At 51.3% G+C, this 20,093-nt stretch overlaps 1 protein-coding gene across 1 annotated transcript in view; it reads right to left on the minus strand.

Annotated features, from left to right (window-relative positions):
• Nucleotides 1-344: 344 nt before the first annotated feature.
• Nucleotides 345-20,093, minus strand: part of LOC144324865 (endonuclease domain-containing 1 protein-like) — a 28,897-nt gene continuing 9,148 nt past the window's right edge. The window contains exons 2-3 of the mRNA XM_077935353.1: nt 2,474-2,797; nt 345-1,104 (exon numbers count right to left, since the gene is read on the minus strand). Coding sequence (XP_077791479.1) covers nt 580-1,104; nt 2,474-2,755 — 807 coding nt within the window. The 5' untranslated portion in view covers nt 2,756-2,797 and the 3' untranslated portion in view covers nt 345-579. The remainder of the gene's footprint in view (nt 1,105-2,473; nt 2,798-20,093) is intronic.

Below are 20,093 nucleotides of genomic sequence, written 5' to 3' on the forward strand. Positions count from 1 at the left end.
TAGGTTGGCAGGTGCTGGGACCGAGCAACGGGAGCGCACCCCGCCGCGGGGATTCGAACCGCCGACCTTTTGGTCGGCAAGTCCTAGGCGCTGAGGCTTTAACCCACAGCGCCACCCGCGTCCCCACTGACAAACTAAATGTTCAAAAAAGGCATGTCCCATATTTTTTTGTCTAACCCACCATTCTTGCTGAATACTGATGTTTTCCAATGGCTGGACAAGTAAATCCCATCAAATACAACAGCAGTTTCTTCTGAGTAACCAAACATAGGATTGTGTTGCAAGATGGGCAGAATTTATAGAGCGCAATGTTGATAACAACAATAAAACTGCTACCACCTAGAAATGTGTCACATGTTTCATTTTATTTAAGTTTTGTGTACAGCTTTTTAAAAAAATAGATCTGGAAAAAATAGAACATCTTCTCAATTCACCACCAATTTCTTTTAAGAACTTCACAACCTGTGAACAGAATTGGCAGTGAGAGGACTTTGTGAGCATCTCTGGTTGGGAGACGATTTTATACATCCTTCCTCTATCTTGGGGATAAAACTAGCTCTCTCCGCAATCAGCTGCACACTAGTTACAGGAACCATTGAAAAGATCCACTTTCTTCTTCCCATAAAGTTCAGCTAGGATTTTCTGGAGGGTCTCCAAGCTGTATTCCTTGACTTCATTCTCACTGTTTTTCGCTAGGGCCGCCCAGGATTTTCTGTGCTGGTTATCAAGCACACAGCAAGCTGCCGACCAGATGTGGCTGGGCTTATTGACCCTGAGGTCCGAGATATACTCATCCCCGGGCACAGCTCCCACGAGGACGTACATATCATGGCAAGCCTGGGCTTCTTTCTTGAGGAGACTCTCGTGCTCGGCCCAGGCACCTTCGTTGAGCTTGCTATACTGGGGCACGATATTGGTCAAAGTGGAAGTGGCCGCTCTGCTGTCTTCGTCCGGTTGGTGGCTCACTGGGTTCAAGTGCCCCTTTTCAATGCTTAAGGCCTGCGCATAATCGTCGAAAGTGGCCTGGCACTTCTTAATCCCTGTGGCGGCGATGTTGGTTTCACGCTCGTCTTCCATGCCCTTCCCCAAAGTCGGGTCTACGAGCTGAAAAACAACAAGGAAAACATGTCAACTGCTCCCTGCTCAGACATGCAGTGGAACCAGGCAGAGGGCCTTGTCGGTAGTGGCGCCCACCCTCCCTTCAGATGTGAAGGAAATAAGTAGCTATCCTGTCTTTAAAAGGATAGCCCTGTTCAGGGAAGTTTTTAACATTCAATGCTGTATTGTTTTTAATACTTGATTGGGAGCCGTCCAGAGTGGCTGGGGAAACTCAGCCAGATGGGCGGGTTATAAATAAATTATTATTATTATTATTAACCAAACCTTTGAGACTGAGGCTACATCCACGCCATACAGCACTATCGTGTCACTTTGACACGTCTTGATTTCCTGCAAAGATTTCTGGGAACTTTAGTTTGTTAAAGGTGGTGAGAGTCATTAGGAGACCCCCCCTATACCCCCCTCCCAAAGCTACAATTCCCAGAGCCCACTGGGAAGAGGGATTGGTTGCTAAGCCACTCTGAGAATTGTGCAGAAAGCAGTGATGATAGGCTGCACATTAACTTTTACTCAGAGTAGACCTATTGAAATCAATGACCATTAATAATAATAATAATTTTATTATTTATGCCCAGCCATCTGACTGGGTTGCTCCTGCCACTCTGGGAAGCTTAAAGCATATATAAAACATAGTAAAATATCAAACTTCCTGATACAGGGCTGCCTTCAGATGTCTTCTAAAAGTCAGATAGTTGTTTATTTCCCTGACATCTGATAGGAGGGCATTCCACAGGGAGGGTGCCACTTCCGAGAAGGCCCTCTGCCTGGTTCCCTGTAACTCTGCTTCTTGCAATGATTAAGGAAGGTTTGTTCATTTTAATGGGTCTACTCTTTGTGTAAAAGCTAGTTGGGCACAACCTAATAAGCACAAATGCATTTGTTTATAAAAACAGTTGTATACCACAATTTCATAAAGTGTATCAAATAAGTTTATAGCAATTATATACGTACATAATAAAATCAGGTAAAGAACTGGAACAGATTCCCATCTAATTATCGCAGAAAATGTTTATCTTCATTGGCCACTTAAGCCTGGTGGCAAAGAAACATATTTAAGCAGATGTTTAATCTATAGAAGACACCTGCTGAATTTGCAGGAGCAGTGAACCTGGGAGGGGGGCTACCTGGTGTTAGTGAACTACAACTCCCATCGACCCTAGCGAGCAAGAATGATGGGAGTTGTAGTTCAGCCACCAGTGACACCGGTTCCCTGAACCTGCTCTGCTGGGTAGCATTCCACAGGGATGGGACGATGACACTGAATTGTCAGCTGAGCCTCACCAAATATGGTGCAGAAAAACAGGTGGCAAACCGGAAGGTCCTTTCGGATTGGGCAGGTGAGAAGTCCCCTTACCTGCGGCTCTATCATCCATCCTTGATATCTGTGTCCCTTCCCAGGTTTGCATTTGTAAGCGGAGTAGATGGGAATCCGCTTCTCCCGGTCGTACATTGTGGCAAAGCGATAGGCGTTCCTATAGAACTGGCAGATCTTGGCTTCTCTGGGCGGCGTCAGAGATTCTCCAGGCGGCATCTTGTCCAAGAAGAACTCGAGGCAGTTCTTAAAATCCTGGACCACCTCTCCCTTTGCGGCTGCGAGAAAATGTGCAGCCCCATAGAGGAGGAAAGGCAGCAACATTGCTAAGCTGTTTTTTACCGTCCTATAGGTACCGTCTGAAACCTAGAGGTATCAGAAGCAAATGGTCACTGTCGGGATCTTATAAAGAAGAGGTCAGCAAGAATTTGTCCCCGGGGTTTTTGTGTGTGTGAAAATGTCAGATGTGGCGGAGAAACGGGGGTGGGTTGGTGCAGGGTTATCAAAAAAGCAAAGGCAGCCATGAGTCTGATAAGGAACATCAGAGCCACTCCCTCTCTGAGCTTACCCACAATTTGCAATTCAAGCCGGAGGAACGTGGGAATACAAATCCCTGTTTGAATTTGCACACCAGAGGTATTGATAAGGCACAGGAAGGGGGGGGGGATATGTAATGTGTTTGTTGTTAACGTGGTCTGCTTCCACTGAATTTTGAAGTCATTATAGCAGGCACCAGAAAGAACTTCATATGTTTAGTTGGAATCTCCTGTCTTGTAAATTGAATTTATTGGCTTCAGTCCTCCTCTCTGGAGCAGCAGAAAACCAGCTTGCTCCATTCTCCATGTGGCAGTCCTTCAGCTATCATATCACCTGTCTTCTTTTCTCCAGGCTAAACATGCCCAATAAAATTAGTCTGAGTTTCTTTAGCTTACCTACCAATAAGACTTTCCCAGTCATGATGTATGGAAGTGAGAGCTGGACCATAAAGAAGGCTGATCACCAAAGAATGGATGCTTTTGAATTATGGTGCTGGAGGAGACTCTTGAGAGTCCCATGGACTGCAAGAAGATCAAACCTCTCCATTCTGAAGGAAATCAGCCCTGACTGCTCACTGAAAGGACAGATCCTGAATCTGAGGCTCCAATACTTTGGCCACCTCATGAGAAGAGAAGACTCCCTGGAAAAGACCCTGATGTTGGGAAAGATGGAGGGCACAAGGAGAAGGGGACGACAGAGGACGAGATGGTTGGACAGTGTTCTTGAAGCTCCCAGCATGAGTTTGACCAAACTGCGGGAGGCAGTGGAAGACAGGAGTGCCTGGCGTGCTCTGGTCCAGGGGGTCACGAAGAGTCGGACACGACTAAACGAGTAAACAACAACAAACTGATAAGACATCTCCTTCAGTAGACAGGTGTTCAGACTGCTGTTAACAGCTGCAGTTCTTTGACACAGAGCAGCAGCTGATCCTGATTTTGATGTTGTATCTGTCACGTCAACCGAGTGGTTTTTCATTTTGCTTGTGGTGAATTTCAAAACAGTGGGAGGGTGGGATGCCTCTGGGGTAGAGATGTCTGCCTCTAGCATGCCCCCAAGCAGAAAGGAAGGGACTTGGCTCAGCGGAGGTACATTTGTTTTGCATGAAGTTCCAGCTAGATCAGTTGCTGCCTCTGAGGTTCACTGGAGGAGATTTTCTGGCTGCCATCTGTTTGCCCTCCCATTGCATCCAGTCCTATTTCCAGCCGTTTTTAAAAATTGAGAATAGTTTAATTCAGGCATAGCCAAACTTGGCTCTCCAGCTGTTTTGGGACTACAACTCCCATCATCCCTGACCACTGGTCCTGTTAGCTAGGGATGATGGGAGTTGTAGTCTCAAAACAGCTGGAGGGCCAACTTTGGCCATGCTTGGTTTAATTGAACAAAATAAAGTAGAAATAAAAAGCGGATGAAAAAGAAAATATATATATCATTATATATGCAAACAACTACAATACCATTGCCTAGGACATAAGCATATAAATGTTATTATTAACCAAATACATATATGTTTATAACCTACTATATTTTTTATAAACACGTTCCAAATGTCATTATACTTGTCCAGAAAAAGTCTACACTTTTAAGCGATCTGTCCATAAGTTGCGAATCTTGTCATATTTCAAAATCCATTGACCAAAAAGGAGCCATAGATTTATCTTTCCAATGCATCAATCTCTGTCTTTGGGCTGTAAGTAAGGGCATGAAAAATCAATTTACGCTGCCCAGTTGTACAATACAATAGGTTTGTAATTCCAAATAATATTTTCCTCTGGCCTATTTCCAGTCTTGTGAATGTTAAAAACTTTGGGGAGATTTGTAGGAGAGAATCTGGAGACTCAACAATTCTCCCCTGTATATGCATCCTTTTGTTCCCACATTCATATTACAAGAAAAACGTGAGAGTCAAGAGCCGGGCATTTTGTCTTCTAATATGCATTGAGTTTATTTGACCCATTATTGTTTTTCTCCAGGTGAAACCAGACCTTTCTGGTTCTCTCATGCAGTATCTAATTCAGCGATGGAGAATCAGTGGTCCTCCTAATGTTCTTGAACTCCCATCATCCCATCATGGCCGTTTGTAGTCCAACAGCTGAAGAACCACTGGTTCCTTATCCCTGAGCTAATAAAAGGTAAAAAAGAAAAGAAAAAAGGCAAAGGACTCCTGGATGGTTAAGTCCAGTCAAAGGCGACTATGGGGTTGTGGCGCTCATCTCGCTTTCAGGCTGAGGGAGCTGGTGTTGTCCACAGACAGTTTTCCGGGTCATGTGGCCAGCATGACCAAGACACTTCTGGCACATGGAGGACCATGATGGAAACCAGTCCCATCCAGTATGGAAACCAGAGTGCACGGAAACACCATTTATCTTCCTGCCACAGGGGTACCTATTTATCTACTTGCACTGGTGTGCTTTCGAACCGCTAGGTTGGCAGGAGCTGGGACAGAGCAACGGGAGCTCACCTCATCGAGGGGATTCAGACTGCCAACCTTCAGATTGGCAAGCCCAAGAGGCTCAGTGGTTTAGACCACAGTGCCACCCGCTCCCATGCCCCTGAACTAATGCATCAATTCAGCCTGGAAAGGCAACGTTGATCAGCTTTGAAATGGACTCATTGACTTTTGCCATGTGCAAAGGAGAAAAGAACCTTTCTCCTTGGCTTGGGATCCTCCTCCCTGCATTTTCGTCTTTTCATAGACTGAAGGTGTACATTGAGTTTGCATGGCCTCCGGGAATTCTGCTTATTTGGCTACAAAAATAAAAAATAAATAAATTCCGACTTACTTGAAAATGGAGAACTTTACTAGCACACGTTCCACACTTTTAACATTCTCATAACAAAGAGGTCAGATAATAATAATAATAATAATAATAATAATAATAATAATAATAATTGTATTTATATCCCGCCCTCCCCAGCCGAAGCCGGGATCAGAGCGGCTAACAAGAGTAAAAGTAACACAGCATTCTAAAATCAATTCAAAATCGAATTAATGGCAACCATTGGGGTAGAGTTTTGTGAGGATTACCAAAGGAGGGGGTCAGACTGCTTGGTGGAACAGCTCTGTCTTGCAGGCCCTGCGGAAAGATGTCAAGTCCCACAGAGCCCTAGTCTCTTGTGACAGAGCGTTCCACCAGATCGGAGCCACAGCCGAAAAAGCCCTGGCTCTGGTTGAGGCCAGCCTAACCTCCCTGTGGCCTGGGACCTCCAAGATGTTTTTATTTGAAGACCGTAAGGTCCTCTGTGGGACATACCAGGAGAGGCGGTCCCGTAGGTACGAGGGTCCTAGGCCATAGAGGGCTTTAAAGGTTAAAACCAGCACCTCAAACCTCATCCTGTACTCCACCGGGGGCCAGTGGAGCTACAGATAGCGCTACAGATATGTGCTTTTGTATCATTTTAGTGTGGGCATGTGTATTCTGTGACAGGAGATTTTGTAAGCTGTTTTTCAGCCATCCCCAGCTTGATTGCTTCCAGTCCCATCCAGTATGAGCATACTGGGTGCAGCTGATGGGAACCGGAGATCCAAAACACTTGGGAGATATTTGGGAAGGTTGCTTGGGATGCCTCTAACCCCCCTTACAATGGCAGCAACCTTTTGTAGCATAAAGGGACCCCTGACCATTAGGTCCAGTAGTGGCCGACTCTGGCGTTGCAGCGCTCATCTCGCTTTATTGGCCGAGGGAGCCAGCATACAGCTTCCGGGTCATGTGGCCAGCATGACTAAGCTGCTTCTGGCGAACCAGAGCAGCGCACAGAAACGCCGTTTACCTTCCCACTGGCGCGGTACCTATTTATCTACTTGCACTTGACATGCTTTCGAACTGCTAGGTTGGCAGGAGCAGGGACCGAGCAACGGGAGCTCACCCCGTGGCGGGGATTCGAACCACCGACCTTCTGATCGGCAAGTTCTAGGCTCTGTGGTTTAACCCACAGCGCCACCCACGTCCTTTTAAAAGATTTTCCAGGCTGCAATATCCTTGACCACCTTGCCTTGCAGTAAGGCCCATTTAACTCAATGGGGTGTCTCCTGAATAGGCAGGCATGAAAAGGTCTGTGCCAAGTTCTTGTGCTGAAGACTGCCCTGGGACCCTGGTTCCTTGCTTAGCCTCAGTGCCAATGATTTAGCATTTTGAAAGACTCTGTAATCCTGAGCCAGATCACTATTCCTGCTACCTCAGGGCCAAATGTGATTCTGATGTCCCTTTGCATTTACAACACAGGCTTTTTTTCTTTTTAAATGCAAAGTGTATCAGCTGCAGGGCTGATAATTAACAAGATTTACTCTCTCTGTAGTTCCCTTTTCCCTTGCCTGCCTTCTTCCTTTATTGCATTTATATCCCAACTTTTTCTTCCCAGGATCTCAGGTTCTCCCTCTCTTGTTTTGTTTTGCTTTGAATTTATGTAGTTAAGCCTAGAATGGTGATTCCGTCTCCCCGCCTCCAATACTGAATTTATTCTGTGTTTGTCAAATTTCTGATTTTTGAATGTAGCGGCCTGCTGTGCGTTTTGTATATTTGTATTTGGACATCTTGAAATTTTGCAGTAAGCTGCTTTGGGTACAGCTCATTGCGGGAAAGCGGCATATAAGTAAACTCAGTAAGTCAAGCAATCTCCACAACAGCCCTCATGTGAGGTACGTTTGGCTGAGAGGTCAGCCAGTAGGCTTCATGGATGAGGATTCGAACCCAGGTTCCCAAGTCCTAGTTCAGCAATCCAGCCACTGCATTATTAGCTCTCATTGCTATTCTTCTTCTTTAGCGATCACTCATAAGATTGTCTTTCATGAACATGGTCTTAACAGTGGGTCTGTAAGTAACTGTGGAGGCCAATTCTGGATCCACACATCCTTCCACAGTATTGATCACAGTGTGGATTTGCCAAGCATGCCTTCCTCTTAGCACGTTTCTCCCTTTTGTCCTGAGTTTGAGTGTCTTCAAAGCCCGTGACACCTTTGGTAAAGGCTGTTCTCCAACTGGAGCACTCGCAGGCAGGTGTTTCCCAGTTGCCAGTGCTTATACTACATATAGTAGTAGTATCCCAGTAGATCCCAGGGTGGGCTCGGCAACTTAAAATTCAGTTTTTAAAACAGTTAAAACAAATTAGGAATAGGATATTATTACAACAGCATTTGCCTTCAAAAAAATCTGCATATTAAAAATCAAAGGTGCATTTAATGGGACATCTGGGGTGGTCATCATCTAAGCTATTAATGGACACACACCCCTCCCTCTTCCCCTCACAGAGTTACAATTCCCAGAGAGGCAACTCTGGGAATTGTAGCTCTCTGAAGCACCCTAACAACCCCCAGCGCCCTTAACAAACTACATCTCCCAGGATTCCTTGCAGGAACCCACGACTGCTTAAAGTGGTATCCTAGTGATGTGAATGTATGGGATGAATGCAACCAGAATTATATTTTCCTGGGAAGAAGGAATATTTATTTAACTCAGTTTAAACCTGACACACCACACAGACATACATGGACTGAGGCGGACAGAGCAATAGCAGGCAAGCAGCCTATTTATGAATCACTCAAAAATAGCAGTAATATCTGCTCCCAGCATTCACTCACAAGGGCACTTGGCTTTTGCTTTGTCGGGTGGAGGAGGATTAAGGCAAAAGCACCAAAAATAAATCCTTAGCTTGTTCAAACAGTATAATTCCAAATCTCTTTCATGGAGCTTGGGCGCCCTCTTGTGCTCAAAGGCTGTCGCTTACCCACACCACCAACAACACAGCAACTGACAGAATGTCAGGTTGCTGCTTTTAAATGGGGGAAAAAACACCACTGTTGCTATTTTGTGCAAGGTACATTTTGTCTGTTTTGCTTTCTGTGCTTTTTGAAACAGTCGGTTCCTCTGCCAGAAGCAACAGAGCCTAACGGAGGACGCATGTGTTTGTAGGAGGAATGTGCCGAGACAGAAGATGCGCTCTGCGTTTAATGAGCTGAGGGCCAGACAGGGAGAGCTGGGGACCACATACCTAAAGGAGCCTCTCCACCCCCATCGTTCAGCCCGGACACTGAGGTCCAGCTCCGAGGGCCTTCTGGCGCTTCCCTCCCTGCGAGAAGTGAGGTTACAGGGAACCAGGCAGAGGACCTTCTCGGTAGTGGCGCCCGCCCTGTGGAACGCCCTCCCATCAGATGTCAAGGAAATAAAACAACTTTCTGACTTTTAGAAGACATCTGTTTTCTAAAAGGCAGCCCTGTTTAGGGAAGCTTTTAATGTTTGATGTTTTGTCGCTTTTTAAATATTAATATCATCATTAATTATGTTGGGAGCTGCCCAGAGTGGCTGGGGAAACCCAGTCAGATGGGTGGGGTATAAATAATATTGTTGTTGTTGTTTGCAAACCTGAGATTTCCCTTGGGAGGTTTCCCTCCTTCATTGCAAGTTTTTAAGCAGAAGTTTGATAGCCATCAGACACAGATGCCTTAGCTGAGATTCCTGCATCACAGGGGTTTGGCTTAGAGGACTCTTGGGTCCCTTCTAAATCTACAATTCCATGTCTACCTAAAACCCTGAAGACCCACAGACAGTACAGATCAATATCTATCTTTCTGTTGCACTTATATCCCACCTTTTTGTCCAAGGTACCCAAGGTGAGGGAGGTGAGACTTAAGAGGCAGTAACTGGCCCAAGGTCACACTCAGTGGGCTCCATGGCTGAGTGGGAATTCGAACCCTTGTCTCCCCCCCCCCCAAGTCCCAATCAAGCACTCTAACCACGACACCATGCTGGCTTCGTATTGAAAACAAATCAAATGTGGTAAGAAAAACTGATGAGTTATGCAGAGTTGGCTAAACTGACATATAAATTGCGGGATAAGGAAACTGTGGCATTAAGGAAGAATGGGAGCTTTTTACACATCACCGTATTTTTCGCCCTATAGGACGCACTTTCCCCCCTCCAAAAATGAAGGGAAATCTGTATGCGTCCTATGGGGCGAATGCAGGCTTTCGCTGAAGCTTGGAGAGCGAGAGGGGTCGGTGCGCACCGATCCCTCTCGCTCTCCAGGCTTCAGGAAGCTATCCGCAAGCCTGGGGAGCCCGCGGGAGTTCCCGCAGGGCTCCCTAGGCTGCGGATAGCGGCCTGCCACCCGGCGCACCCTGAAGCAGAGCACCCCTCGCTTCAGGCAGACATCGGCCAGCCCCACAAGCTCGGGGGACAGCAGGGAGGCGGAGCGCCGCCATCCCGCTGTTCCCCGACCTGGTTTGGTTTCCCCGACCTGGTTTTGGGGGGGAAATAAAGGGGGGGAAATTTCCCTTTATTTCCCCCCCAAAAAACTAGGTGCATCCTATGGGACGGAGCGTCCTATGGGACGAAAAATACGGTATTTAAGAAAAACAACAAAACGAACTGGACTCCTTGGCAGGTTTTGAATAAACATACACAAATTTATTGGTTGATAACATGTTAAAGATAGATAATGTAAGGATATGTAACATTTTATAACATGCAGAGAATCATAGCTGTCAGCTTTCCCTTTTTCTTGCGAGGAATCCTATTGGGAATAAGGGAATTTCCCTTAAAAAATGGGAAACGTTGACAGCTATGCAGAGAATAATATGTGCTGAGAAATCAGAGAGAGGAGCTGAAGGAAGTCTTTGGTGGGGGAAGGGAAAAAATAACGCATGTGTCAGAGACTGCCTCCAGGTCTCAGCTCACAGAAGACCAACGCTAGCCAGCAGAACTGTACAAAAGTCTTTATTGAAGTTTAGTTCCCATTTTCAGACTCTAGCGTGCGTCTCTACGTCTAGACCCTAGACCAGCGAAGCCTCGTCTGAGTCTCCGCCCCCTGTACACCAGCTTAAGACTCTAGCCTTACTCCACCTTCTACGTTTCTCCTTCCTCCTCTGGGTCCTACTACCCCCCTGGGTGCCTTCCTTCCTGGATGCCTCGGAAGCGGACCCTTCGGACTCCTCCCCTTCTCTCCGGCGGGCTTTGGGACCCGGCTCTCTCTCCGGACTGCCCATTGCGCCCCCCTCTTGTACATTTGAACTTGGCGCGCGCGCGCTGCCCCTAACCTTCCTTTTGACCGTTACCTCGCTCTCTGATGCAGGCGTGGCTAACCCTGACTCCTGTCCTTCCGCTGACGGAAGGCTGCCTGCTGCCGATGTTTGGGACTCCTCCCCCTTACTGCTCTCTGGTGGAGAAGCTGGTCCCGATTTCCAGCTGCTGCTCTCTGAGTCCCCTCTGGCCCCTCCTTCCTGGGGTGTTCCCTCTGGCAACCCCCTGGCTCTGACCACTGGAGCCCCTTTCTGTGAATCCTCTGATTCACTGGAGAGACTTAGAGACCTCGGATGGCTATCATCGCTGACATCCCCCTCAGAATCCTCTCCCTCGGTCTCTAATTCCTCCCTTTCCTGTCCCTCTGCTCCTGAACCCCTGACATCCATCCCCCCCTCGAAGCCCCCCCTTCCCCCCTCCCCTCCTTCCGGTGCGGGTACTGGGTGCTCCGTCGTAGCGGGGGTGCTTGCAGGATACAGTTCGTCCCCCATGTACTCTTCAACGTCGCTCTCCTCTGCTTCCATCTCTCTGTCTTCGTGCTCGAACCCCACGTTGTCCCCCAACACGTCCATGTCCGTCTCGCCCCTCTCCCCCTCTTCGGGTGGTCCCATCCAAGGACCCCTCAGCCACTTCCTGCGCCACTGCTCCTCTGGTTGATCGTCCCACCAATACGAGTGGTCTGAGGCAGACCCCGGTGGCGAACCCACCTGGGAGCTGGGGACTGGTGCCTGTTCCTCGTCTGAGTCGAACCCCAGGAATGTGCTGGCTGAAAGAGTGGGTGTGAAAAGCCAGTCGTCGAAATACTCTGCTGGCATGGGCCTGTGCGGGAAGAGGGCATGAAACTCCTCTTTGAGCAGCGGTTCCTCCAAGGCATAGTCCGGTACCCAGCTGTTGGCACTGGCCGGGGTACCCTCTCTGGCTAGGAAATATTCTACTCCCTCCTCCCCCCATCTGGAGTCCAAAATCTCTGTGACCTCATTGATGTGTCCCCTCCTAGGCGACCCCCTCTCTCTGGGCCCTTCTCTGCGCTGGTCTGGTGCTGTGTCTGGCTCCTGAAACCTATGAGGTGCTTTGTAGGGCGTGAGCACCGATCTATGGAACACCGGATGCATTCTGGAACCCTCCGGAAGAGCCAACCGGAAAGCCACTGGATTGACCTGCGCCTGGACTTGGTAAGGTCCTAGCTGCTTATGTCCTAACTTCTTCTTAGCTAATGATCTGGTCGGCACTGCTTGCGCTGCTAACCAGACCCAGTCTCCCACCTGTATGTCTTCCCCAACTCTTCTGTGTCTGTCGGCCTGCACCTTGTATGCGTGCTTTGCTAGTTCTAACTGCCTCCTGAGCTGTTCGTGGACCTCCTGCAACTCCGACGCTAAGGCTTCCGCTGCCTGTGGCTCCCCCTCCCCCACTCTCTCTAACCCCGGGAAGGTTCTGGGATGCCTCCCGTTGTTGGCGAAGAATGGCGTCACCCCCGTCGACACGTGCTTCGTATTGTTGTAAGCGAACTCGGCGAGCGGCAGGTAGTCCACCCATGTCGTGGGCTGCTGGTTGGCGTAGCATCTTAGGTACTGCTGCATGATGGCGTTGACCCTCTCCGCTTGTCCGTTGGTCTGTGGGTGTCTCGCCGACGCCAAATTGACTTTGACGTTCAGAATGCCCATCAGCTTCCGCCAAACGTTCGAGATGAACTGCCGCCCCCGGTCGGAGAGAATAGACCGTGGCAGCCCGTGGACTTTGAACACGTGGTCTATGAACAGTTTGGCGGTCTGCTCAGCCGTGGCTACCTTCGCACACGGAATGAAGTGTGCCATCTTGGTGAACATGTCTACCACCACTAGCACTGCTGTCTTTCCCCTCGAACTGGGCAGATCCGTGACGAAGTCCAGGGCCACCCTCTCCCACGGTTCAGACGGTGTCTGCAGCGGTTCCAGCAGCCCCTCCGGCGGTCTGTGAACTGACTTGGCCCTTTGGCAGGTGTCACATCTCGAGACGTAATCCGCTACCTCCCCCCGCATCTTGGGCCACCAAAAGTCTCTGGCGACTAGTTCGACAGTCTTTTCCTTGCCGAAGTGCCCGGCGGTGGGAGCGTCGTGTAGCTGCTGCAGGACCTTTGCTCGGAGGTTGTCTCCCGGCACGTAGAGTGCTCCCTTGTGGAGGAGTAACCCATCGCGTATCTGGAACTCGTCGGCCCTCGCTGTGCCCCTCTGCACCTCCTCCATCTTGGCCTGTGCGAAGGGGTCGTCCCGCAGCGCACGACGTACGGCGTCCAGATCCACAGTTGCCGACGCGCATGCCCACGCCTCTGGTGCGAAAATGTGCTTGGCCGCCGCCGGTGCCGCCTCCTCAAGGTATTGCGGCTTTCTGGACAATGCGTCTGCCATCACGTTGTTGTCGCCTGGAATGTACTCAATCCTGAAGTCGAAGTCCGCGAAGAACTCCGCCCATCTGATGTGTCTCTGGTTGAGGAACCTAGCCGTGCGCCAGTACTCCAGATTCTTGTGGTCCGTGTGGACCTGCACTGTATGTCGGGCTCCGATGAGGAAGTGCCTCCACGCTTTGAATGCTGCATGTATGGCAAGCAACTCCCTGTCCCAGATCGTGTAATTCTGCTCCGACTTGCTGAGCTTCCTCGAGTAGAAAGCGCACGGCCTCCAGTTCCCCTGCTGGTCTTGTTGCAACAGGACCGCTCCCACGGCCCTGTCTGAGGCGTCTGTCTCTGTTATGTAGTGTAGTTTCACCCTGGGCCAACAGGGGGATACTGTATATAGTTTTCACTCAGGTCTGTAGATAGTTTTCACTCAGGTCCGCGGCAGTTATTTTAGGCGGGAACTCTGGGCTGTTGTGGTTACAATGTGACAGCCGGCTGCCTATAAAAACAGGCCGGCTGAGCTGTTCACAGTCAGTTCTATTCCAGCTTACCATAATAAAGAGCTACTTGAAGAGATCGCTGTGCCGGCTGCTATGTCAACCCACGACTTAACACTGGCGACGAGGATGGGATGGATGGACATCAGAGCACAGCCAGATGCGGCCAGCCTCTGAACTGAGCTGAATCACTGAGCTGAATCACAGAGCGAAATCACTGAGCGAAATCACTGGGCAGAACCAGTTCAGAGCTGACTGTTCTGGCTAGAGCACTGTGTTCCATCCATCGCCCTTCACGCCGGCATCGGAATCATGGCTTCACTTGTGCCTCTACCGCCGTTTGCGCCAGCCTCTGAATCATGGGACTCCTACCTCGCTCGGTTCGACTGCTACCTCCAAGCCAACGAACTGACAGCAGTATCACAGGATCGGAAGCGGGGCCTATTCCTCAGCCTCTGTGGGCCTGAGGTGTTTGAGACGGCCCGAGCGTTGGTTGCGCCTGAAGCAGTCCAGGCATCACCATGGGACACGATCCAAGAGAAGCTCCGCAACCACTACGCACCAAAGCCGTCCAAGATTGCTGCCCGCCATGCGTTCTACCACAGGAACCAGGCAGAGGGGGAGTCAATCAACAACTACACCACCGCCCTGCGACAGGCTGCAATGCACTGTGAGTTCCGAGACTTAGACGATGCCCTGATGGATCGAATCGTCTGCGGGGTCCGGGACATCCATCTGCAACGGCGTCTCCTAGCCAAGCCAGACCTCACGCTACAGAAAGCCATTGAGGAGGCTGTGGCCTCAGAAGCTGCTGAACGCTCCGCTCAGGAGATCCGCAAGTCCAGCAGCCTGCGTCTTGCTAGGGAGCCCGTTCCGGTGCATCATGAAGAGGCCAGCAGTGAGGAGGCATCCTCCAGTGAAGACGATGATGTGCACCAGACAAAGCGGGAGCGCAGGAAGTTCCAACAGAAGTCCAAGGGCCAACCGGAATGTGCTGGCTGCGGAGGCAACCATTCCCGTGCCAAGTGTCGATTCAGAGACGCCATCTGTAGGAGGTGTTCCAGAAGGGGCCACATCGCTAAGGTCTGCCGATCGGCTCCGTCTGACACCCCCCCTTCATCGACTCGCAAGTCCAAGTCTTCACTCCAGTCTGCCAAGGAAAGTTGTTTCGCTCTCACCAACTGCCGCTGCCCGTCTGGAACCACGATTGGCCAAACCGACTCGCCTACGAGACACAAGCTGAACGTCACGGTGCTCATTGAAGGAGCTCCATGTGACATGGAGATCGACACCGGGTCTGCCCTGTCCATCGTGTCATGGAGCACCATCAAAAGACTGGTACCCAGAGTGTCCAAAAGGCAACTCGACTCTCACCGCGTACACCTGAGAGACTACCAGGGAAACGACGTTCCCGTGGTAGGCGTTGGCCGGTTCCGGATCGCCTTCAAGGATTTTTCGGGCCTGCTCCGGTTGGTGGTGGTCGAAGGTCAGCGGCCAAGCCTCCTAGGGCTAGACTGGTTTGATGCCCTCGGCCTGGAAGTCACCGGCATCAACTGCATCTCTAACGCAGAGACTGAGGGTCTGGTCAAAGACTTTGCCGAGGTTTTTGACGGCACCTTGGGCCAATATACAGGTACGCCCATCTCCTTTAGCCTGGATCCACAAGTCGCCCCCATCAAGCTAAAGCCACGCCGGGTTCCCTTTGCTCTCAAGGCTAAGGTGGACGAACAACTGGACAAACTGATCGCCCAAGGAGTTTTGGAGCCGGTTGACCACGCAAAGTGGGAAACCCCCATCGTCACGCCTGTCAAGCCAGATGGGTCGGTGAGAATCTGCGCTGACTACAAGTGCACGATCAACAAGGCACTTCAGCAGCACGCTTATCCGGTTCCTGTTGTCCAACACCTGCTGCATTCCCTGGGTGAGGGTAAGGTCTTCGCTAAGCTGGACCTTGCCCAAGCCTATCAACAACTGCCAGTCGATGATGCCACTGCTGAAGCCCAGACGATCGTCACCCACCGGGGGGCATTCCGTTGCCGCCGGTTGCAGTTCGGGGTGAGTGTGGCTCCTGGCATCTTCCAAGGCCTTATGGAGCGTCTCCTGCAAGGGCTTCCGGGCGTGGTACCATATTTTGATGACGTCTTGGTGTCTGCAGACTCACACCAGCAGCTGTTCGAGCGCCTCCGTGCCGTGCTGACCAGGTTCCAGGAGGCCGGGCTCAAGGTAAAAAGGGAGAAGTGCCAGATCGCCGTTCCACAGGTAGATTTCCTGGGCTATCTTATCGATGCCTCCGGTCTTCATCCAACCACATCCAAGATCCGCGCTATCCAGCAGGCCCCCACTCCAAAGAACAAAACGGAGTTGCAGGCGTTCCTGGGGCTGCTGAACTTTTATAACATGTTCCTGCCCCACAAAGCCACAGTGGCTGAGCCTCTTCACCGACTCCTTAGCACTAAGACGCCTTGGGCCTGGGGTCATCGGGAGACGGCGGCTTTCAACGCGGTCAAGGCTCTCCTTTCTTCGGACAGTGTGCTGGTACAGTACAGTGAATCCAGGCCGCTGGTCCTTGCCTGCGACGCCTCACCTTTTGGCATCGGGGCTGTCCTTAGTCACCGTTTTCCAGATGGAAGAGAAGCACCGCTCGCCTACTTTTCCAGGACACTATCTCCGACGGAACGGAATTACAGCCAGCTCGACAAGGAGGCATTGGCACTTGTGGCTGGAGTGAAGAGGTTTCATGAATACCTCTATGGCAGGACTTTTGACCTCATCACTGACCACAAGCCACTCCTGGGCCTCCTCGCCGGTGATCGTCCAACTCCACCGGTCCTCTCACCACGCATGCTGCGATGGACTGTTTTCCTGGCTGCCTACCACTACCGGCTCATCCACCGCCCGGGGAAATCGATGGGCCATGCCGACGCCCTCAGCCGTTGCCCTCTTCCAGCATTTGTGGAAGACCCGGCTCCAGCTTCATCGCTCCTTCTGATTGAGGATCTTCCGGCAGCGCCTGTGTCGGCTGCCACTGTGGCCTCCGCATCTGCCCAGGATCGCACCATCAGCCGGGTGCTCAACTGGGTGTGGAGGGGGTGGCCACAAGGGCCCTTTGCATCGGAGTTCCAGCCCTTCGCAACCAGACAACATGAACTCTCAGCTCATCGCGGCTGTCTGCTGTGGGGAGACCGCGTCGTGATTCCCCAGGGACTCCGTCAGCGCGTCCTGGAGGCTCTGCACGTTGGCCACCCGGGAATTGTCAAAATGAAGGCGTTGGCTCGGTGTTACGTCTGGTGGCCTAATATGGACGATGCCATCACTGCCTGGGTGTCCGCCTGTCAAGCGTGCCAGGAGTCGAGGCCTGCACCACCGGCAGCTAAGGGATACACGTGGGAGACGCCAAAGACACCCTGGTCGAGGGTGCACATCGATCTGGCTGGCCCCTTTCACGGCCGGACCTTTATGGTAGTGGTGGACGCCTATTCCAAATGGCTGGAGGTCGCCCTGATGCCCTCCACCACTACCGAAGCTGTCATCCGGGTGCTGCGAGGCCTGTTTGCAACGCATGGGTGTCCTGATGTCCTTGTCTCTGACAACGGACCGCAGTTCACATCAGGCACGTTTGAGCGGTATCTTTTGGGACTGGGCATCCGCCATGCCCTAACGGCACCCTTTCATCCATCCAGCAACGGGCAAGCGGAAAGAATGGTGCGCTCGACAAAAGAGGCACTGGCGCGCCTGGACCGGGGAGACTGGCATGAGCGGGTCGCCGAATACTTGTTCGCGCAACACATCACCCCTCATGCGGCCACAGGGAGGAGTCCTGCGGAACTGCTTATGGGCCGCCGCCTCAGGTCACCGCTCGACCGGCTACACCCAGACTTTGCCGTGGCTGAACCCCCAGGCTGTGCCAACGCACCACGGTCATTTGTCCCAGGAAACCAGGTCTTTGCCCGGAACTATGTGGGGGACATCCCTTGGGTGCCAGCCACAGTAGTGGGAGTCACTGGACCTCGCTCGTACCAGGTGGCACTCGAAGACGGGCGCTTGTGGCGACGGCACATAGACCAACTTAGGCGCAGGGTTGGGGACTTGGACACTACCGAGGTGCCCCCAACTGCGCTTGCGGCTCCAGAAGAGACACGTACAGATGGCGAGGCTCCACCTACACCTCCCTCGCAAACTGCCAGCGTGGAGCCGAACCAAGCCGTCTCAGAACAGACTCAGACCACTCCACTTGCGGAGGCTCCACTCACAGCAGCGGATCCAGGGGAGTTGGTTCCAACGCCACCTAGGGTCGCACCACAGCCTCAGCGAGAACTGTGTGGCCCTCCGGACTTGGCTACCAGTCCCCGGCGGTCTGGCAGAGTTTCCAAGCGCCCAACTCATTTAAAGGACTATGTTGTTGGACAGGTATCACTGTTGGTCTAAGTATGGGAAATGTAACCGATATGCTTTTGTGCCTAATTGAACCATTACGCGTAGTGCTGTATATAAGGAAACCATTACGATTGTAACTAACGCCTTATCTCGGTGGGGAGGGGTGTTATGTAGTGTAGTTTCACCCTGGGCCAACAGGGGGATACTGTATATAGTTTTCACTCAGGTCTGTAGATAGTTTTCACTCAGGTCCGCGGCAGTTATTTTAGGCGGGAACTCTGGGCTGTTGTGGTTACAATGTGACAGCCGGCTGCCTATAAATACAGGCCGGCTGAGCTGTTCACAGTCAGTTCTATTCCAGCTTACCATAATAAAGAGCTACTTGAAGAGATCGCTGTGCCGGCTGCTATGTCAACCCACGACTTAACAGTCTCCACCCTCATGGGCCTGCTAGGATTCACATGCAGCAGCTGCTCTTCTGACGCGAAGAGACGCTTGAGTTTCTGAAAGGACTGCTCCGCTTGCTCCGTCCAGATGAATTTCTTCTTCTTGGAGCTGAGCGTATCGGTGATGGCCGCTGTCTGCATGGCAAATCCCTTGATGAACTTGCGGTAAAAGTTGGCAAAGCCGACAAACCGTTGGACTTCCTTCCGATTGCGTGGGCTTTTCCAGTCCAAAACTGCGCGAACCTTGGCGCTGTCCATGGCGAGCCCCTTGTCCGACAACTTGTAGCCCAGGAAATCCACCTCCGTCACGTCGAACTGGCACTTCTCCAGCTTGGCGTACAGCCTGTGCTCCTTCAGTCTCTGCAGTACTTCCCTGACATCCCTCTCGTGCTCTTCTCGCGATTCTGAAAAAACCAGGATGTCGTCCAGGAAGCATACGCACTTCTTGTAAAGGAGCCCCGCCAGCACATGATGCATAAAGGCTTGGAAGGTGTGAGAGCCATTTTGTAATCCAAAAGGCATAACTCTGTATTCGTAGGTGCCCAGTGGCGTGAACATGGCCGTCTTCCACTCGTCGCCTTCGCGCATGCGAATCAGGTTGTACGCCCCACGTAGATCCAACTTGGTGAAAACGCGTCCTTTCCGCACCGTCGCTAGCAGGTCGTCTATCTTGGGCATGGGGAAGGCTGAGGGCTTGGTCTTCGAGTTTAAGATTCTAAAATCCACCACCAGCCTCCTTTGGGGCGTGTCCCGCTTCTTCACAAAGAAAACCGGACTGCCTCCCACCGCTTTTGACTCCCGGATGAACCCACGCTTCAAATTGTGGTCTATAAACTCCCTGAGTTCCTGCAGTTCATCCTCCGACATGGAGTACAGTCTCCCGGTTGGCAGCGTCGCTCCCGGCAGGAGGTCAATCTTGCAGTCATAGGGTCTGTGCGGAGGTAGCTTGTCCGCCTCCTTCTCGCAGAACACCTCTAAAAATTCCGCATACTTGTGGGGTACCGCTTGCAGCGTGCCCAACTGTAACTGCGGGTCTTCCTCTTCCCCTTCCAAGCTGGGTATAATGCAGTGTTCCGCACAGTAGGAAGATCCAAAGGTCAGTTGGCGCTGGTACCAAGCCAATGCTGGGCTGTGCCTGTGCAGCCAACTCATGCCTAATACTATAGGCGTGTCGGACAGTTGGGTGACATTGAAACTGATGACTTCCCGGTGATTCCCAATTTGCATCACCATAGGCGGCGTCTGCTGCACCACCTGCCCCCCTAGCAGTTCCCTGCCATCCACCGTGACAACCTTCAGGGGCAGTGTGGCTGGCAGTAATGCTACGTTGTGTTGTTGAATGAACTCCAATCCTATAAAGTCTGCGTTACTGCCAGAGTCAATTGTAATAGGCACTTCTAAGGTGAGTCCATTGGGCAGCTGAAGCGATGC

Source organism: Podarcis muralis, chromosome 10 (assembly GCF_964188315.1).
Source record: "Podarcis muralis chromosome 10, rPodMur119.hap1.1, whole genome shotgun sequence".
Classification (NCBI taxonomy): domain Eukaryota; kingdom Metazoa; phylum Chordata; class Lepidosauria; order Squamata; family Lacertidae; genus Podarcis; species Podarcis muralis.